The 26,625-nt window shown below is 38.1% G+C and overlaps 1 protein-coding gene across 1 annotated transcript in view; it reads left to right on the top strand.

Moving 5' to 3' along the window:
• The first annotated feature begins 7,812 nt into the window (after positions 1 to 7,812).
• UBR3 (ubiquitin protein ligase E3 component n-recognin 3) overlaps positions 7,813 to 26,625 on the top strand; it is a 240,061-nt gene continuing 221,248 nt past the window's right edge. The window contains 1 exon segment of the mRNA XM_082396130.1: positions 7,813 to 8,449. Coding sequence (XP_082252256.1) covers positions 7,902 to 8,449 — 548 coding nt within the window. The 5' untranslated portion in view covers positions 7,813 to 7,901.

Here is a 26,625-nt window from a genome sequence, read left to right as displayed (position 1 = left end):
CATAATGTTTTTTTTCTGGATATATAAGTTTTTGTTTCCCTTAAGTGTAATTTTAGGATCATAGAGTAGGTGTTTATAAGGAACTGCTGAACTTTTTTCCAAAGTGGCTGAACCATTTTGCACTCCTTCTGGCACTAATTGATAGTTTTAGGTACTCCACATTTTCACCAATATTTGGTATTATTAGTCTTAAATTTTAGCCATCCTGTTGAATGTATAGTACACTCAGTATGGTTTTAATTAGCAATTTTCTGATTACTAATTTCACATGTTTATTTGCCATCTGGATATCTTCTTTTATGAAATGTCCATTGAAGTTGCTTGTCCAATTTTCTATTGGGATGATTCATTTCCTTTTTTTAAATTTTTTTTATTTTTTAAATTTTATTTATTTATTTATTTTTAGCTGTGTTGGGTCTTCGTTTCTGTGCGAGGGCTTTCTCCAGTTGCGGCGAGCGGGGGTCACTCTTCATCGCGGTGCGCGGGCCTCTCACTGTCGCGGCCTCTCTTGTTGCGGAGCACAGGCTCCAGACGCGCAGGCTCAGTAGTTGTGGCTCACGGGCCCAGTTGCTCCGCGGCATGTGGGATCCTCCCAGACCAGGGCTCGAACCCGTGTCCCCTGCATTGGCAGGCAGACTCTCAACCACTGCGCCACCAGGGAAGCCCGATTCATTTCCTTTTTGATTGGTAGGAATTCAATATATATTCTAGAGGAACATCCTTTTTGGGTCAGACATGTTGCAAATATTCTCTCCTACTCTTTAGCTTGCCTTTTTACTCTTAGTGGTCTCTTTTTATTAACAGCTTTCTTGAGACATAATTTACATGCCATACGATTCACCAATTTAAAGTGTACAATTCAATAGTTTTTGGTATATTATTAATTTTTAAAAATTATGGTAAAATATTTATAACAAAATTTGCCATTTTTACTATTCTTAGGGTAAAATTCAGTGGCAATAATTATGTTCATAATATTCAACCATCACTACTATTTCCAAACTTTTTCATCATCCCAAACAGAAACTCTGTAACTCTTAATGGTGTCGTTTAATGAACAGAAAGTTAACAGTATTGTGACCCATTTTGTTAGTAAGCCTTTTCTTTTGTGGTTAGTACTTTTTGTGTCCATTAAAAAAATGTTTTCTCACTCCAAGATCAGAAGTAATAATAATTGTAGCAACAGTAATAATGTATTTATAGATTAGGTTACAATTCATAATATGCTTCCATCAGCCTGTAAATTCCATGTCAGGAGCATTGTATTCTGTGTGAATGGTGCCCCCTGGAGTTGTGTCATGCCAGGCCATGCCATGGACCGTGTCTGTTTTGTTCACAGTGCTATCCTCAGCTCTTGCAGAGAGCAACTTGGTAGGGGCTCAATAAATATGAGTTGAATTAATTTGTTGCATGAATAAGGCAGTGGGTGAAAATCTTCTAGTCTTTTTTTTTTTTTTTTTTCTAGTCTTTAGTAGAGATGCACAGAAGGAAGTTTTCCTCTGTTTAAAAAAAAGGGAGGGGGGAGAAAATTAGGTTAAGACAACTTGTAACAGTACTAAATGATAATAAAAAAGATCCCAGAGCATTGTTAAGCATTTATAAACTTGGAAAAGTTGCACAGACCAGTCTGTAGAGGAGCTAATATAGGTCAAGTCCTTTAGGTACTGTCGTGCTTTTTTCTCCAAAATATTTGTAAAGCATGAGTTGAGACACTTACTAAAAATGTCCTTGTTTTTTTTTTTTTTTTTTTTTTAACGTGATAATCCATTTATTTATTTATTTATTTATTTATGGCTGTGTTGGGTCTTCGTTTCTGTGCGAGGGCTCTCTCCAGTTATGGCAAGTGGGGACCACTCTTCATCGCAGTGCGCCGGCCTCTCACTATCACGGCCTCTCTTGTTGTGGAGCACAAGCTCCAGATGCGCAGGCTCAGTAATTGTGGCTCACGGGCCTAGTTGCTCCGTGGCATGTGGGATCTTCCCAGACCAGGGCTCGAACCCGTGTCCCCTGCATTGGCAGGCAGACTCTCAACCACTGCGCCACCAGGGAAGCCCTGTCCTTGTTTTAATATTAAACAAATGAGAGAATCACAGTAAGTATAGTTTCAAGGTCTTAACGGACTCAGTTTTGAAGGAAGGAAGGAAGGAGAGGGAGGGAGAGAGAGAGGAGGGAAAGGGAGAAAGAGTGGGAGGAATAGAGGAGAAAGAGAGACAGGCACACATAGGAACAATGAATGAATTCTCTTCCAGCGTTCTTTCTTATGTTTTGAAGGCTATGAATTGAAGGGTATCATTGCTACTTGTAAAATTGGGATAATAATAATTACCTCTCAGGGTTGTCATGAATCTTAAATGTGATCATCTGGCAGAATTCCTTGTACATAGTAGGCACAATGTTTCTTATGGTGTGAATTTCAACAGTTGCCATTAGAACTGGTGAGCTTGCTGTGTGCATAGGTTCGGTGTGTATTTGGAGGCCAGGCAGAAATTCAGAAGTTAATACAGTTGTAGGTATCTTGTATGTTTATGTTCCCAGCAGGTAATTCCTCCTCTTCCTTCTGGTGATAAGGGTGGCATGGGCCTTGAGCTGGGCCAGTCAGAATTCTTCTCCAGGGTTTTAAGTGGATCTGGCAGAGAACAGACTCTTTTTCTCTGTTGTGAGGTTGTGGAGATGTGACCTGGAGCTGGGAACAATGGAGCCAATGCTCCATTGTTTTGAAAGCAAAAGTGGAGATGCATCCAGGTTCACCTCTCCCTTCCCCCAATTGTTTATATGATCTAACACGATCCTCTTTTTGGCTTAAGCTAAGTCAGGTTTTTGTCTCTTGAAACCAAGAGAGTCCAGATAAATACACAAACAACTTTGGAAGGAATTCCCTGGCAGCCAAGTGGTTAGGGCTCTGTGCTTCCACTGCAGGAGGCATGGGTTTGATCCCTGGTGGGGAACTAAGATCCCACGTGCCATGCAGCCAAAAACAAAAAACAAAACCAAAAAACACCAACTTTGGAGAGTTTACATTCATTTATAAGTTCTCTGTTAAGGGTCTCTAATTTTGGAAGCAATTATGTTATTTATCATTTATAGCTTTTACCTTATCTGTGTGTGGTTTATTTCAATTGGAAAAGCCAATTTAGAAGTATCACAAGATTCCTATTCACATAAATTAAGATGCAGTACATAAATGCACAAAATTTTTTAGATGTTATTTTGTGGCTTTCTTTAACAGCAGTATGTTGTATTGTTATTTATTCAATGTCTTCCATAGAGTAACAGAGTGATTCCATGTAATTTTGTGAGGTTTAGCCTTTAAATGTATTTAAATGGGTGCAGCTGAATTTCAATCTGGCTTTCCCTCATGGAAATATGATCGTTGTAGGAATTCCCCATGACACAGCACGGTGACTTGAGAGGTAATTTAGAAGAAGAGTTTTTATATTACACTAATGAGTTGAAAGAGAAAAATGTCAGACTTTCTGGATTCAAATGATACAAGCCCCAGACATCCTAGGAGAGGCTAAGATTTGAGAGCCTGTCATGTTGATTTTGAAAGCTAAAGCAGTAATACAGTTTCTACCTGGACAGAAATTTGATGATTTCACTCATCTCAAATAGCAAGTATATTAATTATTATTATTAACTGTTTTATTACAGTATAATTTCATACCATAAAATTCACCTGTTTTTAGAGTAGAAATAAATTATTTTTAGTAAATGTACATAGTTGTGCAACCATCACCACAATCCATCTTTAGAACATTCCTATAAACCTAAAAAGATCTCTGTGCTCATTTGCAGGCACTCCCTGTTCTTAACCCCCAGCTTCAAACAATTGCTAATTTATTTTGTGTCTCTATAAATGTACCTTTTCTGGACAGTTCGGATAAATGGAATAATACAATATACACTTTTTTGTGTGTCTGACTTCTTCCACTGTTATAACATTTTTGAAATTCACCCATGTTGTAGCATGCATCAGTACTTCATTTCTTTTTATTGTTAAATAGTATAGCATTATATGAATATGCCACATTTTGTTTATCCATTTACAAATTGATAGACCCTTGGATCACTTCCAGTTTTTGTTTTTGACTATGAATAATACTGCTCTGAATATTCATCTACAAGTCTTTGTGTGGGTATATGTTTTAAATTCTCTTGGGTAGATTCCTAGGGATGGAATTGTAGAGTTCTATGGTAAATTTATGTTTAACATTTTAAGTACATAACTGGCAAACTGTTTTCCCAAGAGGCTGTACCATTTTACATTCCCATCAATGTTGTATGAGGGGTCCTGTTTCTCCATATCCTTGCCAACATTTGTTACTGTCTCTCTTTCTGATTATTGCCATTTTAGTGTGTATAGTGGTGTCTCATAGTTTTGACTAGCATTTTCTTCATTTTAAAAAAATTAATTTATGTATTTATTTTTGGCAGCGTTGGGTCTTCGTTGCTGCGCATGGGCTTTCTCTAGTTGTGGTGAGCAGAGGCTACTCTTTGTTGTGGTGCGTGGGCTTCTCATTACGGTGGCTTCTCATTGCGGAGCATGGGCTCTAGGCATGCGGGCTTCAGTAGTTGTGGCACTCAAGCTTAGTTGCTCCGCAGCATGTGGGATCATCTCGGACCAGGGATGGAACCCATGTCCTCTGCATTGGCAGGCAGATTCTTAACCACTGCACCACCAGGGAAGTCCCTTGACTTGCATTTTCTTAATGACTAATGATGCTGAGCATGTTTTCTATGTCTATTGGCCGCTTATATATCTTCCTTGGTAAAGTGTCTATTCACATTTTTGGCCCATTTTTCACTTGGGTTATTTCTATTCTTGTTATTACCAGTTATTTTTAATGGTTCTCTGATTTTGAACATATCTAATATCCTCATGAACAAAGTTGGTGGGCAATCTGGCAAATGTCCAGATTTCTGTATGTGCACTGCAATGTCTATGTAACTGAAATAGGGGGTGGCATTTGAAGTTTTTTTGTTTGTTTTTGTTACAGAAAAAAAGAGGCACTGGTGACAAGTGGTGGAATTTTGTAGAAATTTGTAGGAATTTCACAGAGCGCGTAGAGACCACTAAGGAATGCTGAAAAGGTTGCATGTGCAGCATGCATCATAGTGGTCAAGCAGAGCAGGCGCCTTTGTTATTCTCCACAGGAAAGCAATCCTGGAGAGATACCAGCACACTTCCCCAACTGCCTGAACCCACAGACACTGATTAGTGAATACACACTAGTTTTACCTTAGTTTGAATTGCTCCTGGATTTTATTTGGTTTATAATTTGGTGATTCATAAAGAGAATTATTGAGCAATTTTTGAATTATTTATCACTGTTAAATGAGGATTGTGAAATGCTTTACTAATGTAGAGAGTCTAGACATGTGATATAGTATGTTTTTGTTATGTTAGGTTCATTTATATCACTGGTTATGGATTGGAAATACTCATTCTACTTCCTTGGATCGCTTCTCCTACAGTTTTTTTCATTCTTGGTTGTCCTCTGCCATGTGTTACTAAGTTACTTTTAATAATACACCCAGCTCTCTGGAGGTGAGCTATAGAAACTTAAAAAGCTGTAGATTTTTAGTTCTGGAAAGATCATTAATGATAATCTTTTTCAAGATTCAGATTCTGTTAGATAGGGCAGTGTAACCTCTGGAGATTTTGATACCTTGGGTCTGGGGTGGGGCTCTGAAATTTGTTTTTGTAAGAACTTAAGGTGAGTCTTAGGATCAGGCAGGTTTGGGAAGCATTGATGTGGTAGGAAGAGCAGGACTTTGGATTCAGATAGACCTGGGTTCTAGTCACATCTCATTTGATTGCCAGCTGTGTGTTTCTGGGACACATAAACGACCTCTGTAAGTTTTAGTTTCTTTACTTCATAGGATTATTGAGAGAGTTAAAATAAATAACATATATAAAGAATGGGGCACATAATAAATATGCAACAAAAATTATCTATTATTATTATATTCCATTTAACAACAGTAATCAGGCAAATATTTGAACACTTATGGGCAATGATGAAGAAGATTCATTTTTTGCACTCAAGAAATTTACCAATCAGTAGTGCGGTGGGGATGAGGTTTTTATAGCGAAAGCAAAAATTTGTATCATCAAATAAGTTCAGAGCCATTTTGTGTGTGTGTGTGTGTGTGCAGCAATGCCATATTATTAGTGAAAGATTAAAAATAATTTCAATTCAATATTAGAGAAATGGTTTCATGAATTCAGGTACATCTATACAAGGTAAAAATACATAGTCACTGTAAATTATGTATTTGTAGTCTTTGTTTATCCCACTTCATGCAGATATTCACAAGTTTTGCTGAAGAAATGTTCACGTGTTTCCTGCCCTGTATCTGCTAGAGATGGTACATACAGTACAGTACACATGCACTGTCTCACCTTTCTAAAGTTTAATAAGCTCTGAGTTCTAAAATGCACGTGGACCCAAGGGTTTCCTACTGAGGAATTAAGGGTTTCAGACTGAGGAATTATGGACCTATCATTTTCTTGAAGCTTCATAACGTTTTCTGTAAACACTGCAGCCTGAGTCAGTAGTACTTAGCAGGACTGGAGGGAGGGATCGGCGCCCATGCCAGGTGTAAAGTGAGCCGGAAAGCAGCAGCCAGCTCTCCTCGAACCACCCTTTTATGTAGGCAGCTGTGGGGCCTGGGATCTGGCTCAGGAGGGCTGCTCTCTTCCTGAGAATGCTCCAGCATCTCCAGGGCCAGCCTCAAGTCCTCGACGAGATGGAGCACCGGGAAGGGGTTCATGTAGGAAGCCGCGGAAGCCAGTGCAGGCTCACAGGTACCATAGCTAATATCCACCCCTGTGTTAGTGCCTGCGATGATCCCGTCCATCTGCTCCAGGGCAGCTTCCAGCACGTGACTCGCATCAGAAGCTATGCGTCCTTTTCCCTGCTTAGTCTCCTCCTTCTCCTGCTGGGTGCGGGGATCCTCTCCGGGCAGCTCAGGTGTGCGGGCCTGTCCCGTGTCCCTCCCACCTCCGAACATGAGAGCCGAGAACCGAGCTATAGGCCACCGACCCACGGAGCAACTCAGAGCCATTTTTGAAGAAGGGAAATGAAATGGGCAGACATTGCTAGAACAGGAGTGTGGGGCGACTGTATGGGGTGGAGTAGGGGTGGAACTAGGAACAATAAAGACTACAGGCATAAAGCATCTTTCAGAAAACACTGAAGAGTCCCATTGGTCTCTTTCAAATGGCAAACTTAGAGTAGCACAAGGAGATAATGATAGAAAGATAGGTTGGTGGTGGGCATTAAGAGAAGATTCAAGGAGGTTTTGACTTTTGTTTCCACTAAAGATTTTGAACAGGAGAGTGAGAGTAAGAATATATTTTAATCCTCTAAAAAATGTACTTGAGAAGATTAAACTGGTAATAGTGTGAGGGTAAGAATTGATACAGGGCGAAAAATTAGGAGGGTTTTTCAATAATAATAGTAATTCAATCGTAATTAAGGGTTTGATAACAGTGGGGATCTACATCTCAGAACGAAATGCAGATGCCTAAAAAACAGCTGAAAGATGCTGTCTGTATTCCTGTAGCCCAGGTAAATAGAGGAAAAATGGTCCATATTAAAGATTTTCCATATTAAATAATTTTAAAGTCGGGTCCCTTATTTTAGTGGCTCTCAATTGTAGTTGAGAGCCAAGAGGTCGGAGGAAGAAACTGGAGGTCCGTCCCAGGCGAGAGGGTCGGGAAGCAGGCACCCCAGCGCGAGGGGGCGTGTGCAGGGGCGGGGACACAGGCAGAGGTGCGCGCAGCCCCGGGGTATCGCGAGAGTTGGGAGGGCCGAGCAATCGCAGCAGCCAATTCCCCCACCCTCCCAGGAGGAGCCGCCGGCCCTGGACTCTCCAAATTCTGAGCTCTCATCATGGCGGCGGCGGCGGCAGCGGCGGCCGTCGGGGGTCCGCAGCCACCCCAAGCCGAGATGCCCGCGCCCGGGCTGGCCCTCGACAAGGCGGCCACCGCCGCGCACCTGAAGGCGGCCCTCAGCCGGCCGGACAACCGCGCAGGTGCCGAGGAGCTGCAGGCGCTGCTGGAGCGGGTGCTGAGCGCCGAGCGGCCGCTGGCTGCGGCTGCGGACGGCGAGGAGGCGGCGGCGGCCGGCGGCGGGGGCGGTCCGGGGGCGGCCGAGGAGGAGGCCCTGGAGTGGTGTAAGTGCCTTCTGGCGGGCGGCGGAGGCTACGACGAGTTCTGCGCGGCGGTGCGGGCCTACGACCCCGCGGCGCTCTGCGGCCTGGTCTGGACAGCCAACTTCGTGGCCTACCGCTGCCGGACGTGCGGCATCTCTCCCTGCATGTCGCTGTGCGCCGAGTGCTTCCACCAGGGTGACCACACCGGACACGACTTCAACATGTTCCGCAGCCAGGCCGGCGGTGCCTGCGACTGCGGGGACAGCAACGTGATGCGGGAGAGTGGGTGAGTGGAGCTGTCCTCCGGGGCGGGGGGCACCGCGGGAGGCCCAGGCCGAGGTCTGGGGAGGCCTTGGGGAGGGGGAGCTTGGAGCCGACCCAGAGCTGTCAAGGGAAAGGAGTGGGGCAGGAGGTTGCAGCCACATGGGGATGGAAGTGACTGAGCTGTCAGCGGTGAAGGAGATGGGGAGGAGGGGAGAGCGGAGAGCATATTTAGGGAACAAGGCTGTGAATTTTCAGGGAAGCCAGGGCGAACGAGTGATTGAGAGAAAAGAGCCAGTGCGTGGGGTAGGAGCGGAGAGAAGAGGAAAGGATACTTGGGGAATCTGGTGTCGAGCTGTCAATTGCGTACTTGTTGGGAAAGGCTTTAAAGCTGCCTGTTTCTTGGGAAGAGACTGATAATGTGATTTGGATTGGCTGGGAGAGGGATGATATTGGGGACCGAATTGGGTCGCTGGATGATGCGACTCGGGGAGGTGGTCTTGCAGCTGCAGGGGAGGACAGCTTGTGGAAAGGGACTTCTGAACTGTCAGTGTGTCAGTATGAGGGAAGGAGCTCTTGAGCTGATGGGGGTTGAGGGAGGAGGGAAGGGGAGGGGCCTGTATGAAAAGTGACTGTTGAGCTGTCAGTGGAGTATTTGGTGTTCTGGAATGACATCTAGAATTGAGCTTACTGAGCGAGCAGTCAATTATAGAATACCTTCCATACCAGCACAAACAAAACCCTGAGCGAATTAGGAATCAAGTGTTAGGTCTTCTCCAGTTAAAAGGGCACTTTATACACTGACTAATGTGTGAACCTCTATCTAAAAGGAAACACTCAAATCTTTTTCGATAGGAATGATGTACCAGGGTGTTGGGATTTAGGACAAAAGACGTTTCAGAGATTGCAGTGAGTTAAAGAGTTGGTACATGTTGTGTCTTGGCTTGGGACATGATGTCAGTGTCTGGGGAAGTCCCGGGAAAAGAAAAAACTTAGTCAAAGAGAGGAGATTTTGGCTGGGCAGTAGCCGAAAGAATGTTAGCAAATCCAGTCATTCAAGTTTTTCAATTTTCAGGTCTTATAATTAATGATAGAGTATAATCCCGTTAGAAATGGTCACTTTTCTTTGGAGTACTTGTAGGTTACTGTTATTCCAGAATATTTGTATCGACTAGGTACAAGCAAGGCTCCTAGGATATTAAAAATGAACAAGACATTGACCTACCCCTTAAGCCGCTTACACTAGAGTAGAAAATGATAAATTCCTTAAATAGTCTGGGAGTTAGAGGAGGCTCTGTGCAGAGGGAGTAAGAAAAAAGCTTCAGAAAGGAGCTATTTGTTAATGATAATAATACTTATAATACTGCTATTGCTAATAACAACAATAGTAATAATTGCAGCTAACACTTGCCAGCTTAAAGTGTATGCCAGACACTTAAAAATACTGTAAAAATTGACAATTGAATAGGTAAAATATTTATGTAGCTACAAAAGCAAAAAAATAAAATAAAAAGATACACAGTTTGAAGTTTCCCTCCCATCTTGTCTCCCATCTGCCCAGTTTCTTCACACCGTTACTAGTTTCTCTTCGTGCAAAAAGAAACAAGGATGAATATGTATTTTGATTTTTCAGTCTCTTTTTATGCAAAAGATAACCTATCATATGCACTGTTGTATACATCTTGAATTTTTCACTTATTTGAGATCTTTCCACGTCAGTAAATCAGTGTACTCACTCTATTAAAAAAAAAAAAAATCTGCTGCATAGTGTTTCATGTCATAAATTTGCCATTCTTTATTTAGTCATCACTTTTGATGGACATTTCGGTTTCAGTACGAAATAAAAAAATGGTATACCTCTCTTTGCCTACCTGTGCAAGAACATCAGTGGGATAAATTCTCAAAGTGGGATTTCCAGATTGCCCCCCATAAGGCTTAGGAGTAAGCAGAGCATGTGACTCTCTGTTTCACACCAGCCTCAACAACAGAGTGCTATTAAAATTTTGGATTTTTATTCATCTATTTGGAAAATAGTGGTCAAATATTAAAATCTGTTTTACATTAACTCATTTAATCAATAACTCTGAGATTGTTACTGTTATTATTCCCCTTGTACAGAAGAGGAAAGTGGGGCACAGAGTTTTAGGAAACTTGCTCAGGATTACACAGGTAGCTGGCTAGGCATGCTGGCTCCAGAGCCTGACAGTTCAGCACTTTTCTCTATTGCCTCTACAAGTAGCATTCCCTTTTTTTTTTTTTTTTAATTAATTGATTTATTTTTGGCTGTGTTGGGTCTTTGTTGCTGCGCACGGGCTTTCTCTAGTTGCAGCAAGTGGGGGCTACTCTTGGTTGCAGTACGTGGGCTTCTCATTGCGTGGCTTCTCGTTGCGGGGCACGGGCTCTAGGCACGCGGGCTTCAATAGTTGTGGCACATGGGCTCAGTAGTTGTGGCTCGTGGGCTCTAGAGCACAGGCTCCGTAGTTGTGGCTCGTGGGCTCTAGAGCACAGGCTCAGTAGTTGTGGCGCACAGGCTCTAGAGTGCAGGCTCAGTAGTTGTGGCACACGGGCTTAGTTGCTCCGTGGCATGTGGGATCTTCCCGGACCAGGGCTCGAACCTGCAGTGTCCCCTGCATTGGCAGGCAGATTCTTAACCACTGTGCCACCAGGGAATTCAGTTATTTTTGATTAGTAGTACTGATATAATAAATGTGACCTATTAACAGGTATAGGAATCAAAGGAAGAAAACAACTGAGAATTCATTTGTGGGAAGAGATCACAAAGCCTATAGAAACTATGTATTAATAATTGTATGTTGCCACTAATGTAAGTACAGTCATTGTCACAAATGATTAATGGATGGATGAGTTCAAAAAACGTAATGAAAAAAAAAAAGTAATCGAAAATCTAAATTAATGTCAGACTGGTTTGGGGCTCTGATGTTATGAACCAGAAATTGGAATTTTAAACATTTAGTTTTCAAATTTTGATGCAGAGGATGACCATTTTCATGTTCTATCGTGTATTATTGATTTCTTTTGCCTCCTTATTCTTCCTCACAGATTCTAAACTCCTTAAAAAATAGGAACCTCATCTTGCTATTATTATTCAAAGGCTCTTGTACTTAGTAGTAAAGGTTGAATTAAATTGGATAAAATAGTAGCTGTTATACCTGAAAATTTGCCCTGAGATTACATTGCTTTAGTTATTCAGGGAGTGGCATGGATTATTAAATTTATAGCATCTTTTTTTTCAGTGTACTTCAGGAATGATTTCTTTTTTAATTTCAAAAGTAATACTTATTGGTTATAACATAAAAATAGGTGGAAAAGTAAAAAGTAAAGGTTCCTCTTTCCTCCATCCCACACCTCAGTGAGAGATTTCCCTTACTTTTGAGCTTAGTTATACATTTAAAAGATTTTAGTTATAATTTACTCAGCATTTTTAGATGTTTTGTTGTAGGAAGTTTTTAGGTTATTTGGTGTGGCAATGCCAGAAATCAAAGCAGTGAATGTCTGCTTGAACAGTGTTATACTCCTCTGAATCTTCTTGCTTTTTTCCTGTGAACGTACTTATTGGATTCTGTCTCTTATTAGTACACATAGAACCATTTTATTTTATTTTTTAAAGTTAAATTGTATTCTATTGCATTTTCATATTTTTGTATTTTACTGTAGTTTATTCAGTCAGTTCCCTACTGATAGACATGTAAATTGTTTCCAGTCTTGGGCTTAATATAAGCTTTGTTGTAGTCAGTATTCTTGTATACACTTCTTTGTGTGTGTGTGTGAGTATATGTGTGAAGATAAATTATCAGAAGTTATATTATATCTTGGTTAATGGAAATGTGCATTTTAAACTGTGATAGAGCCCTCCAAAGAGATTAATTTACACTCCCACCAACAGTGTTTGAAAGAGCATGTTTCCACACATCTTGGCCAATGTATATGGTGTTACCAGTTTTTCTGATCTTTGTTAACCTGATAAGTGAAAAGTGATATCTTTTTAATCTATTTTGAAGCAAATCTCAGGTGTCTTATAATTCAGTTTATAAATGTTTAAGTATGTATCTCAGTAAAGAGATATGAACCCTGAAAAATAAAACTGAACCCAAATGTCCACTGACAGATGAATGGATAAACAAAATGTGGCATATTCATAAGATGGAATATTATTCAGCCTTTACAAGAAATGAAATTCAGACACATACTACAAAATGGATGAACCTTAAAAACCTTATGCTAAGTGAAATAAGCCTGACACAATAAGACAAATGTTGTATGATTCTGTTTATATGAAGTACCTGCAATAGTCTCATTCACAGAGACAGAAAGTAGAATGGTGGTTGTCAGGGGCTGGGGGGAAGGGGGAATGGAAAGTTATTGTTTAATGGGTAGAGTTTCAGTTTGGGAAGATAAAACTGTTCTTGAGTTTGGATGGTGGTGATGGTTGCACAACAATGTGAATGTTCTTAATACCACTTAAAAATGGTTAAATAATAAATTTTATGTTATGTGTATTTTATCACAATTAAAAGAATTACAGTACTGTTACCACAATTATAGTACCTAAAATATTCACAGTGATTTTTTAATGTCTTCAAATAGCAAGTGAGTGTTCAGATTTTCCCACTTGTCTCATAAATGATTTCTTAGGGTTAATTTAGGAGTAGGATGCAAACAATGTCCTAATGTTGTATTTGGTTTTTATTTCTCTTAAGAATCTTAATTTATAGTCTCCCCCTCCCCCTTCTTTTTTCCTTCTTTGCAATTTATTTGTTAAAGAAACCGACATTCTGGGTTTTACTGATTGCATCTCTGTGATATTTAACTTGTTCTTCTGCCCATTATTTCTTGTAAACTAGTAGTTGGATCTAGAGTCTTGATCAAATTTTAGGTTCTCTTTTTTTGGGGAGGGGGCAAGAAAACTTTATCATGGTGTTTTATACTTCCTGTTGAATCATAGCTGGAGCCACAGAATGTCTCCTTGTCTGTTCTTTAATAAATGTTAGGTTGATCGGTGGGTTCAGGTTTGTCAGCCCAATCCATTTGTCATGAAGTTCCCTGTCATGTTAAAGATATTTGCAGCTATCGATTATCATTGTCTAGATCTATTATTTTATTAGGGGCTGCAAAATGGTGATATTCTAATTGTATTATCTTTTCACGTATTAGTGAGTTCTTTGTAGAATACGCTATTCTTTTTAATTAATTAATTAATTTGGCTGAGTCTGGTCTCAGCTGCGGCACGTGGGACCCTTCGTTGTGGCCCAGGCTCTTTGTTGACGTGCGGGCTTCTCTCTAGTTGTGGCATGTGGATTTTCTCTCTCTAGTTGTGGCGCACGGGCTCCAGGGCCCATGGGCTCTGTAGTTTGCGGCATGCGGGCTCTCCTGTTGCAGTGTGCGAGCTCAGTAGTTGTGGTGTGCGGGCCTAGTTCCCGGACCAGGGATCGAACCCATGTCCCCCACATTGGAAGGCAGATTCTTTACCACTGGACCACCAGGGAAGTCCCTAGAATACTCTATTCTTAAAGTTTCAAGGATCAGCTATATTTTATCTATTTCTCTAGACATGTTTTACAGAGATTTTCTACTACAGAGGGGTGTACTGTGGCCAAGCAAATTTGGGAAACACCTCACGTTGTATCTTCTTGACTATCTGCAATGTGTAACATCTTAAAGAAATCCTATAGTAAAGAAATCTGTAACTTTGAATAATCTAAGTTTCATTGGTTAAATCTAGGAAGCTATTATTTTGAGTCATACCAGTTTGGGAACTTTTGTCCACTTGAATACCCTCCCATTACCTTAATGTCAGCATGTCTAAATTGAATCAATTATATCGCTCTCCAAAATACTTCCATGTAGATTTTCCTTTTTTTTCCCTATTTATTTATTTATTATTTTATTTTAGTTTTTTTGGCCGTGCTGTGAGGCTTGTGGGATCTTAGTTCCCTGACAAGGGATTGAACTTGGGCCTTTGGCCATGAAAGCACAGTCCTAACCATTGGACCGCTGGGGAATTCCCTTTGTTTCTTTTTAAATTAGTATTATTTTTCCCCCAGTCAGAAATCCCAGGTACTAGTGGCTTAAACCTTGAAGAGATTTACTGTTTTGCATTTCAGGACTAGTTCAGCAGCTTATTAGTGTTATTGAGGACCCAGGCTTTTTATAAACTTTTGTTCCATCACTTAGTTTGTTTACATTTGGTCTTTGTTGTCTCATGTCTGGGGAAAAACAGAGGAATGGATTTTGGGTAGATATCTAATAGTGTCTTCTTGTGTCATTATTGATTCTTCCCTTTCCCTCTCCTTGCATGCTTGGTACCAAGACCTGTTCTTTTGTTTTCTCTTAGATTTGTTCTTTTCATTCTCTGCTGTTACCTTAGGTCAAGCCTTCATCACATCATAACCTATTCCATGATAATTTACTGTTTTCCTGCCTGTAATAATTTCACAGTTCAGTCTAACCTTCACTCATATAAAATTCTGCTTTACATATGTCACTACTTTGCTTAAAATAGCTTCCTGGTGGTCCAGTGGGTAAGACTCTGTGCTCCCAATGCAGGGGGCCCGGGTTAGATCCCTGGTCAGGGAACTGGATTCCGCAAGCATGCCACAACTAAGAAGCCCCCATGCTGCAACTCAAGACCCTGCATGCTGCAACTAACAGTCCACGGGCTGCAACTGAGACCTGGCGCAGCCAAAAAAAAAAAAAATGGCTTCCCATTTTTTATAAGCTAAAGTCTGACACCCTTAGCCTGGCGTCAGTGTTTTCCACAACGTGGCCTCTACCTACGTTGCCAACCTTATCATCTCCTTTGCAGTGGGATCCTCTCTGTTATTTTTTTTAGCTCCCTGTATGTATTCCTGTCCTTCAAGTCTCATGTTGCAAAGTCCAGTGGTGAGTTTTATCTTCACTGTGAAGCTCATGTGTAGAGGCAACACCGCTATAGCATAAGTACAGTGTGAAACCATACTGCAGGATTTGATTTTCTGAATTAACAATTTTTTTCATTTCTAGTTTATATCGCTACAAGTAACAAACTTTCAATAAAGATTTGATGATGAAGACCTGTGCCATATTTATCTCTTTTATTTATATTCTCTTTGCACATATTCAGAGTTTTAGTATGTTATCTATGTGTTTACATGGATTACTTGTGAAATTTTCTTTCCTATGAATCTGAAATTTTCTCTACAGCAGTATCCGTCTAACTCAAGTCACAAATTCAAACAAAGGAGCACAACACTCCTGTTCTGAGAGCTTGGAGGAAGAAGAGTTAAAGAAATCTTTGTTCTCTTTTCTGTGTTCATTGTACTTTTTGTCATTGCTAATTTACTAGAAATAATGTAGACAGATTCTACTTAGTGGAGAAGATGCTACTTGAGCTGGAAGTGTAATTTCTAGTCATCTTCATAGTTACGAGGTTTAACTACAACAGAGCAATTTAGAAGTGTTGTTAAATAGTATTTTTTTTTCTAATCATTTTTATTTCATATTAAATTCTTTAAAACTATTTTCAACTATGAAACATTTTCAATATACATAAAAGTATAAAAATAATATAACAAATACCTTTGTACTCACCACTGAGATTAATAGAGGTCAACCTTTCGTCATATTTTCCTTAGAGCTTTTTTCAATCAGAAAAATAAAGGTCATCCTCTTCTCCCTCCCTTTCTCTTTCCCTCCCTTGGGGTTACCATTATCCTGAAATTCCTGTGTCATATCCATGCATGTTTTACTTTTATATTTACTTTTTACATTTACTTAAATGTACTACATTTAAACAATATTTATGTGAAAATTTTACATAAATTATTTTACATTATATGAATCCTTTTGCAGCTTGCCTTATTTACCATGTTACTAAAATAGACTAGTTCATTCATTTCTAACTACTATTAAACATTCTTTAGTATGATTAAACCATAGTTTGCTTACCTGTTTCTTTGCTGAAGGACAGTTAGATGCTTTACATTTTTCATTGTTTCCAAAAGGGCTATAGTGAATATCTTTGCATGTGTCTCCTTGTATAGATACACCAGAATGTTTTTAGGAGAGGAATCACTGGATCATAGAGTGTGCGTTCTATTCTTCGGCATTACTAGATAGTTAAGAGGTGCCTTCTGTTGGTTTAGCCAGTTTACTCCCAATTACACTTCCACCAGGAATTTGAGTTCCTGTTTTTCTACTTACCGAAATTGGTGATATATATATATATGTATGTATGTATGTATGTATCTATCTATCTATAATATTTTGCCAGTCTGTTGGTTATAAGCATATTTAAAAATTTTGCATTTCCTGACTGCTAGGTAAAGTTGAATATCTTTTCATTTGTTTTTAGGCCATTTAGTTTCTTCTTTTGTGAACTGCTGGTTCATATTCTTTGCCTGTTTTCTTTTTTTTTTTTTCTTTCAGATAGTCCTTTTGCTTTATTCTTTTTATTAAAGATTTTTCAACCATTCTTGACCTTTGCATACACTCATAAATTTTTTTTTTTTTTAATCAGTCATCATCTTTGTCTGTTTTCTACTGGGTTTTTAAATTTTATTTTACTGAGTCTTAATGTATGCTAGATACTGATCTTTGGATTCCTGATTTCATTGTTTTAGCCTGTGGCTTGTCTTTTCACCTTGTAATATATAATAGTGTTGTAAAAAGCTTGAAATTAAAAATCTAGTTTTACTACTGTAGTTCGTATTATTTGTGTTTTTTTTAATATTTATATATTTTTTCGCTGCGTTGGGTCTTCGTTGCTGCATGTGGGCTTTCTCTGGTTGTGGCGAGCGGGGGCTACTCTTCATAGTGGTGTGCAGGCTTCTCTTGTTGCAGAGCACAGGCTCTAGGCGCGCGGGCTTCAGTAGTTGCAGCATGCGGGCTCAGTAGTTGCGGTGTGTGGGCTCAGTAGTTGTGGCTCACGGACTCTAGAGCGGAGGCTCAGTAGTTGTGGCACACGGGCTTCGTTGCTCCGTGGCATGTGGGATCTTCCCGGACCAGGGATTGAACCTGTGTCCCCTGCATTGGCAGGCAGATTCTTAACCACTCTGCCACCAGGGAAGTCCTATTTGTCTTTTTAAAGCAATCCTCTCTACCTTGGTTTAAAAAAATGCTTATAAGTTTTCTTCTGAAAGATTTGACATTTTGTATTTCATATTTAGGTCTTTAGTCCATTTGGAATTTATTTTTACATATAATGTGAGATTGAGATCTAATTTTATCTTTTTCAATATGAGGATCCAGTTATTCTAGCACCGTTTATTTATTAAAAAAAATTTTTTTTTACAGTAGGTCCTTCTTGGGTATCTATTTTAATATAGCAGTGTGTACATTTTAATCCCAAACTCTCAGTCTGTCCCTCCCCCCCAGCCTTTCCCCCCGGTAACCATAAGTTCATTCTCTAAGTCTGTGAGTCTGTTTCTTTTTTGTTAATAAGTTCATCTGTACCATTTTTTTTTTTTTAGATTCTGTATATAAGTGATATCATATGATACTTGTCTTTCTCTGTCTGACTTACTTCACTTAGTATGATAATCTCCAGGTCCATCCATGTTGCTGCTAATGGAATTATTTCATTATTTCATTCTTTTTAATGGCTGAGTAATATTCCATTGTATATATGTACCACATCTTCTTTATCCATTCATCTATCAATGGATGTTTAGGTTGCTTCCATGTCTTGGGTACTGTAAACATCTAGCACCATTTATTAAACAGCCATGTTTTTCTTCATTGATTTTTGTGCCACATCTGTCATGTATCAGTTTCCTGTATATGTCCTAAGCTCTCTGTTGTATTAATATGTCTCTTGCAACAATATCATACTATTTTAATTATTATAACATTAGAATATATCTCAGTATGGCAAGATTTCCCTTATAATTCTTCAAAAGAATCTTGGCTATACTTGGTCCCTAGCTTTTTCATTTGAATTTCAGGGTCAGCTTGTCAAGTTCTGTGGAAAATTCTGTTAGTTATTTTTTGGAATCATGCTAAATTTGAGGACATTGCAGAAGGAGTCTCTACAAGGATATTCATTATAATACTATATTAAATAGGAAAAATATAGAAATAATGAGAAAATATAGAAACAATTAAACTGTTGTTTAATCATGCAGTGGAATTCTTTTCAGTAGAAAACACATGTTGTCATCTTTGTAGTACTAAATCTTTCTAACCGTGAGAGTAGTGTAAATTGTTTTTTCTATCAATAAAGTAATTTCCTCCATAAATTGTGTATCTTTTGTTAAATTTGTTCCCCGATACCTTCTTTTTGTTTCTACTATAAATGATATCATTTAAAAAATTACTTTTTCTAATTCCTTGTTTATTGCTTTTTCTCAATATTTTATATTATAAAAATTTTCAAATGCTATTTTTTTAATGTTGATCAAGCAATATTCTGAAGTCTCTTCTAATAGCTAATCTGTACATTTTCTTATTAATGAGTTTTATTGTAGGTCAGGAATTTACATATATCTAATTTAACATTCTTAACAAGCCTTAGGGGTTGATATTATCATCTACATAAGTAAAATATAGTCTCAGGGAGGCAACATGACCAAAGTCACAGAGCTGTTATTCACACCCATTTCTGTGCATATCCAAATCTTGTGTTCTTAGCCTCTGTGGTCTCTGTTGATACTGCATACTAGTGAAAGCTGAAGAAAACTTTACAAAGAACTTGAATTTGATTTGGAAGGAGATTGGGAGTTAAAGGAGGACATTATGGATAGAAGGAACAGAAAACATAAAGCTTCACAGGCTTGAAAGAACATGATGTAATCAGGTACTAGAGTAGTTTTCAGCCTCACTCTCAAATAATATTTTAACTGGGTTAAGAATTTTAGTTGACATTTGTTTTCCCTTACACTTTGAAGGTACTTTTCTGTTGTCTTCTGGTCTCTGTTGTTGAGAAGTTAAATTCCATCTAATTGTCCTTTTGTAAGTAATCTGACTTTGTTAATTACTTTTAAGGTTTACTTTTTGGTGATCTGTACTTTCAGTTTGATGTGTCTAGGTGTGGCTTCATTTGTTGAGCTGATTCTAGATGAGGATTTGTGTCTCTCATCAATTCTGAAAATTCTCAGCCATTGTCTCTTTGAATTTCAACTCTCTCCCATTCTTTATCTTCTGTTTTGGATACTGTGCTACTATAACATATTTGTTGGATCTTCTCATTCTGTTTTCTAAATAGAGCTGACTCATTTTCTATCCATTTATCTTTTTTTTTTTTCCCTGAATTGGGGGTGATTTCCTCAGATCTGTCTTCTAGGTAATTCCTTCTTCAGTTCTGTCTAATCTGCTGTCCAGTTTGTCTATTAAGTTTTTAATTTGCACTTCTAGAAAAAATCTTTAAGGAAAATTTTACAAGAAATTTGAGTTTTACCTGGAAGGAGATTGGGAGCTGTTTTCTAAGCCATCACAGACATCATTGGCCCAGTGCCAGTTTTAAAAATTAATTTTTAGTTTGGGGAGTTCCAGTGCCACATGAGTAATGTAAATTTGAACCCCAAACTTGCATGAAGCCTAGATTTGGGGTTTTGATTTCTTAAGGGAATTTTAAGCCTTGCCCATTGCTCAGGTAGAGATAATCCTGCTTGTAGGTGATTTTATTGGGAGAGATGGGGACAATTAATGGAATATATTCTTTTTTTTTTAAACTTAAAAAAAATACATTTATTTATTTATTTATTTTTGGCTGCATTGGGTCTTCGTTGCTGCACATGGGCTTTCTCTAGTTGCGGCAAGCGGGGGCTACTGTTCATTGCGGTGCACGGGCTTCTCATTACGGTGGCTTCTCTTGTTGAGGAGCACAGGCTCTAGGCGCACGGGCTTCAGTAGTTGCAGCATGCGGGCTAAGTAGTTGTGGCTCCTGGGCTCTAGAGTGCAGGCTCAGTAGTTGTGGCGCACAGGCTTAGTTGCTCCGTGGCATGAGGAGTCTTCCTGGACCAGGGCTCAAACCCGTGTCCCCTGCATTGGCAGGCGGATTCTTAACCACTGCACCACCAGGGGAGTCCTGGAATATATTCTTTAAAGAATCTCAGGAAATGTAACCTGTAATAGTGGAAATAATTTCCTAGAATGCTGGTTGGCAAGAATATTACAGTTCTGATTTATTCACAGTGATATTTTCATTATCACAAAACTCCAGGTAGCTTATCAGTCATCTGTAGAGAACACTCATTTTTTGACCAGGGGGACCTTTGAAGTTGGTCTTGCTAATTTTCAGTTTAGAATTTGTGAGAACATAACTGTCTATGAGGCCATGTTTTGGTCTCACTTCCCAGCATTTGTTATCGTTTAGTCCTTGGGTAAATCACTTAATTTTCCTAGGCTGTAGTTTTTCTCACCTGTAAAATGGGGGCAGTATTTGACCTGCCTACTTCAATTTTTCTTTTAACTAAATGAGACTCGAAACATAAATAGAATGGTATTATTCCAATTTTATGTGATTGATTGCCCAGGACTATGAAACATTGACATGCTATATTAATATTCCATTATACTGGTGATAGAACTGTTAAAAAGCAAAGCCTTTTATCAAAGCATTGGATTGGAATGCTTGACCAAGGCAATTGCATATGATTTTGAAGGCATTTTTTGGAATAGCTTGATTGAGGCATAATTGATTTATAATAAGTTGCACACATTTAAAGTACATTAAGTTTCTCTCTCTCTCTCTCTCTCTATATATATATATACACACACACACACACACCTGTAAAACTATCACCACAATCAAGATAGTAAACATAGCAACCACCTGCAAGGTAGTCCCTACCTTCTGCCTTTTTTCTGTGCCTCTTCCCCCAGCAACCACTGATCTACATTCTGTTGCTGTAGATTAATTTGCATTTCTAGAGCTTTATGTAAGTGGAATATGTGTGTGTGTGTGTGTGTGTGTATGTGCATATGATCTACATTCTGTTGCTGTAGATTAATTTGCATTTCTAGAGCTTTAAGTGGAATATATGTGTGTGTGTGTGTGGGTATGTGCGTATATTTATATTTTGTGATGCTAACACCACATTTATAAATGTAAAATAATAGTTCACCACATAACACTCTCATATGGTGGCTTTTTTTTTTTTTTTTAAATGTTTCCGAAAACCTAAATCAGGGCAGCATTTTTAGATAGTCATCAGGAAAATAACAGTGCATGGGAATTCTAGCCTTTCTCAGTGAGAACTTCAGCATCTTGTTTTTACCTTTTAACCCTGAATTATTCAAAAGTTAATGCATTATTGCTTCAATGATAGGAGGAAAACACCTTTTCCCATTTCCATTTTTCTTACTTTGTTCTCATGTTTATCAGAGCACCCAAAACATTCTATTATCGATAATTCAACTTCTTACAAATCATCCTCAAAGGCAGGACACATTAAGTCAGTCTGGTGTGGATATATATACACACGCATATATTTGATCTGGTGTCCTTCACTCAGTGTAACTATTTTAGATTCATTCATGTTGTTGTGTGTCAGTAGTTCATTCCTTTATTGCTAAGTAATATTCCACTGTAAGGATATAACACAATTTGTATATCTGTTCATCTGGTGATGAACATTTGAGTAGCTTCCAGTTTTTGGCTATTACAAATTTAGCTGTTATGAACATTCATATTCAGGTTGAGGTTTGTGTATTGATCTTACATCTTGCAACCTCACTAAACTTATTTGTTCTAGTAGCTTTTGATGGATTCCATTAGGTTTTCTATGTAGTTGAGCATGTTGACTGTGAATAAAGATTGTTTTACTTCTTCCTTTCAAATCTTAGTGCCTTTCCTTTCTCCCTCCCTCCCTCTCTTTCTCTCTCTCTGTATTTCTTCCTCCCTCCCTCCTCTCTCTTTCTTTCTTTCTTTCTTTTCTCTTTTTCTTTCTTTCCCTTTCTTTCTTTCTTTTCTTCTCTTTTCTTTTCTTTTCTTCTTTCTTTTGTTTTCTCTCTCTCTCTCCCCTTCCCTCCCTCCCTTCCTGATTGCATGGGGCACAACCTCCAGTACAGTGTTGAGCAGAAGTGGTGAATGTGGATATCCTTGTCTTGTTCCTGATGCTAGGGGAAAATAAGTCTTTTATCATTAAGTATGATATTAGCTGTAGGTTTTTTGTAGATGCTCTTTATCCAATTGAGTAATTTCTATTCCTAGTTTGCTGAGAGGTTTTGGTTTTTTTCCCCCCAATTATCAGCAATGGGTTACTGGACTTTGTCAAATGTTTTTTCTGCATCTACTGAGGTAATTGTGTGATTTTTCTTTTTAATCTGTAGATATGGTGAATTACATTAAGTAATTTTTTGAGTATTGAACCAGTCTTGCATCCTGGGATAAACTCTACTTGGTCATGATGTATTACCCTTTTTATATATTGCTGGATTCAAGTTGCTAGTATTTTGATAAGAGGATTTTTGTATCTGTGTTCAAGAGGGATATTGAACTATAGTTTTCTTTTGTAATATCTTTGTCTAATTTTGGTATTAGGGTAAAGCTACTTTCCTAAAATGAGTTTGGAAGGGTTCCCACCTCTTCTGAATTTTTTTAAGATTTTGTGTAGAATATAATATGTTTCTCCCTTAAATGTTGGGCAGAGATTGGCAGTGAAGCAATCTAAGTTTGGAGTATTTATTGTTGGAAGGTTTTTAAGTACAAATTCAATTTCTTTAATGATGTACTACTTATTCAGGTTATGTTTTTGTGTGAGCTTTGGCAGTTTCAGTCTTTCAAGGAATTTGACCATTTCATTTAAGTTGTTGAATTTATGGGCAAAAGGTTGCTTATAATATTTTATTGTTCTATCAGTGTCTGTAGAATATATAATGATATCATCTTTTTCATTCCTGTGTCACTTTTGTTGCTCTTTTTAAGCAACCAGCTTTTGATTTTATTGATTTTTCTGTTTCTTTTTTTTTTTCCCCATGTGGTTTTTAATTTCAGTGATATGTCCTCTGTATCACCGGTCCCCAACCTTTTTGGCACTAGGGACAGTTTTGTGGAAGACAATTTCTCCACGGATGGTATCTATTTTTAAAAATATTTTTTCTTGGGAATTCCCTGGTGCTCCAGTGGTTAGGACTCTGAGCTTCCACTGCAGGGGCATGGGTTCGATCCTGGTCAGGAAACCAAGATCCCGCAAGCTGTGTGGCATGGCCAAAAAAACTCAGAAACCAAAACCCAAAAAACAAAGAATGTTTTTCTTTTAAACTATTTGTGTCTTTTTATTTAAAGTCCATTTCTTGTAGGCAGTTGATCTTGTTGGGCCTATCTTTTTTTATCCAATTTGATAATCTCTGACAGTGGTATTTCGACCACATTTGATATGCTTACTGATACGGTTAGATTTAAGTCTATCATCTTGCTGTTTATTTCCTATTTATCCCATCTACCCTTTGTTTGCTTTTTTCCTCCTCTCAAATTATTTTTTATGTTTCCATTTATCTCCTTTGTTGGTTGATTAGCTTGTCATTGTTATTTTATTGATTGCCTTATGGCTTATAATGTACAGTATATCTTTAACGTATCACAGTCTACCTTCAGTTATATTATACTACTTTATGTATAGTATAAGAATCTTCTAATAGTTTGTTCCTGTTTTTCCTCTCCCAGCTTTTATCTTACTGTTGTCATACATTTTATTTTCACATATATCATAAACTCATGAATACATTGTTGTTATTTTTATTTAAACAGTCAATAATTTCTAATAGTGATTTAAATGATAATAAAAAAATCATACTCATCTAGTTACAATTTCTAGTGTTTTGTTCCTTTGTGTAGGTCCATGTTTCCACCTTATGCCTGAATGACTTCCTTTAATATATCTTATAGTGCAGGTTTGCTAGTGATGGATTCTTTTTTTTTTTTTTGGTATGTCTGAAAATGTCTTTATTTTGCTTTTTTTTTGCCTTTGTTTTTGAAAGATTCTAAGGATTCTAGTACTTTATGATATACTAGTGCCTTCTTGCTTGCATTGTTTCCAAGGAGAACTCTGCTGTCATCCTTTTTTTTTTTTTTTTTGGCTCCTCTGACCTGTCTTTTTCTGTGGCTGCTTTTCACATTTTCTCTTTATCCCTGCTTTTGAGCAGTTTGATTATGATGTCTCAGTGTAGGGGTTTTTTTTTTGTTTTTTGTTTTCATGTTTTTTGTGCTTGGGCTTGTTGAGCTTCTTGGACTTTGGGTTTATTATTTTAATCAAATTTGGAAAAAAATTTGAACATTATTTCTTTTATTTATTTGGCTGCGCTGTGCAGCATGCGGGACCTTAGTTCCCCAACCAGGGGTCGAACCTGTGCCCCCTGCAGTGGAAGCATTGAGTCTTAACCACTGGACTGCCAGGGAAGTCCCTGAACATTATTTCTTTATATGTTTTTCTACTTTCCTCTACTTTTGGGGACTCTAGTTATATGCGTATTAAGCTGCTTGAAGCATAGCTCACTACTGTTCTTTTCATTTTTGGCGGTCTGTTTTTTTCTTGTCTTTTGTTTTTGCTAGTTTCTCTTTCTATGTCTTTAGGTTCACTAATCTTTTCTTCTGTCCTGTCTAATCTGTTAATCCAATCCATTGTATTTTTTATCTCAGACATTGTAGTTTAATCCCTAGAAGTTCAACTTTTTAATATCTTCCGTATCTCTACTTAACTTTTGAACATATGGAATGCCATTATAATAACTTTTAATGTTTATTTCTGCTAATCTAACATCTGTGTTAATTTTGGATCACTTTTGATTGATTGTTCTCCTCATCATAGATTGTTTTTTCCTGCTTCTTTATACTCCAGACATTGGATGCCTGCCACTGTGAATTTTACCCTTTTAGGTGCTTGATATTTTTTCTATTTACGAATATTTTTGAACTTTGTTTTGGCATGTAGTTAATTTTTTGGAAACAGTTTGATTCTTTCAAGTTTTGCTTTATGGTTTGTTAGGTGGGTCAGGAGAATTGCTCAGTCTAGGGCTAATTATTTCCCATTACCAAGGAAACACCCTCCCCATTACCAAGGAAAGTACCTAATATCTCATGAATTATGAGTTTTTGCAGGCTGGCTGATGGAAATGACTGTTCTAGGTTCTATATGTGAACATGTGCTGTGTTCTAATTTTTTCAATTAAAAAAAATTTTTTTTTTTTTTTTTTCCTTGGCCTTGGGTAGTTTTCTTATACTTACGTGCTGATCTGTACTCTGGTGAAAACTAAGGGATTCCCTGTATAGATTTCTGGAATTATTTCTCTGTGGAATTCTTTTCTGTTTGGAACTCCATCCTGTTCACTTTAGTGGCATTGATTTTCCTAGACTCTCAGTTCTGCCTCCTCCCTTAACTCAGGAAGCTTACCTGGCTCCATCTGGTCCTCCTTCCTCGAGTTGTGGCCTTGAAACCCTCAAGGCAGTAAGATGTGACACTTGAAGGGGCTCATTTCATTTGCTTCCTATCTGTTAGAGATCATTGTCTTTCACTGCCTGATGTCCAGTGTCTGGAAAACCACTGATTCATGTATTTTGTCTGTTTTTTTGGTTGTTTTTGGATGAAGGGATAAATTCAGTATTTGTTACTCTATCTTGGGCTGTGGTACAAAGACACTGACATGCAAAATTTTAAAAAGCCTTTATTCTGATAACAGATTTTATTAACTCTTATTAATAAAGTATACTTTTGGAGTAAAGAATAGTATCATTATAATGTTGTTTTACTTTTGAGTTAAATAGTACTTTGCTTGCAAAAAATTGAGGAAAAAGTGATATTACCCATCTTTTTTAGAGAATATGTTTTTAAATGGGTTGCTTATCTCTAATTATGCACATATTTGTAGTACAGTATTGTATGCTGTATTCTTATAGCTATATTTACCAGTCACCTAAGTGGACTTTTTTCTATATATGTGCTCTCAGAAAATCTATTGGATTTTGCTCTAACTTTGGAAGAGTACCTTTTGCTTTTAGAGAAGAGGGCCCACAACCTGTTAGACGTTTACCCTCATCTGTGTTCATTGGTGGATTTTCCTGAAAACATGTAATGTCAGGTTTCTTAATATTTAAGTTAGGCACTTTGAGCTTGTCATTTATAAGGTTGGTCTGACGTTCATAAGTTAGATAGAATTTGCATATATATATCTTTCCTTCCCTTTACTTTTAACTTAAATATATCTTTTTTTTTTTTTTAATTTTATTTATTTATTTATTTATTTATTTATTTATGGCTGTGTTGGGTCTTC

This window comes from Balaenoptera borealis (genome assembly GCF_965194805.1).
Source record: "Balaenoptera borealis genome assembly, chromosome: 6".
NCBI classification, from domain to species: domain Eukaryota; kingdom Metazoa; phylum Chordata; class Mammalia; order Artiodactyla; family Balaenopteridae; genus Balaenoptera; species Balaenoptera borealis.
The sequence above is the reverse complement of the archived record's forward strand: the minus strand, read 5'-3'. Positions and strand labels throughout refer to the sequence as shown.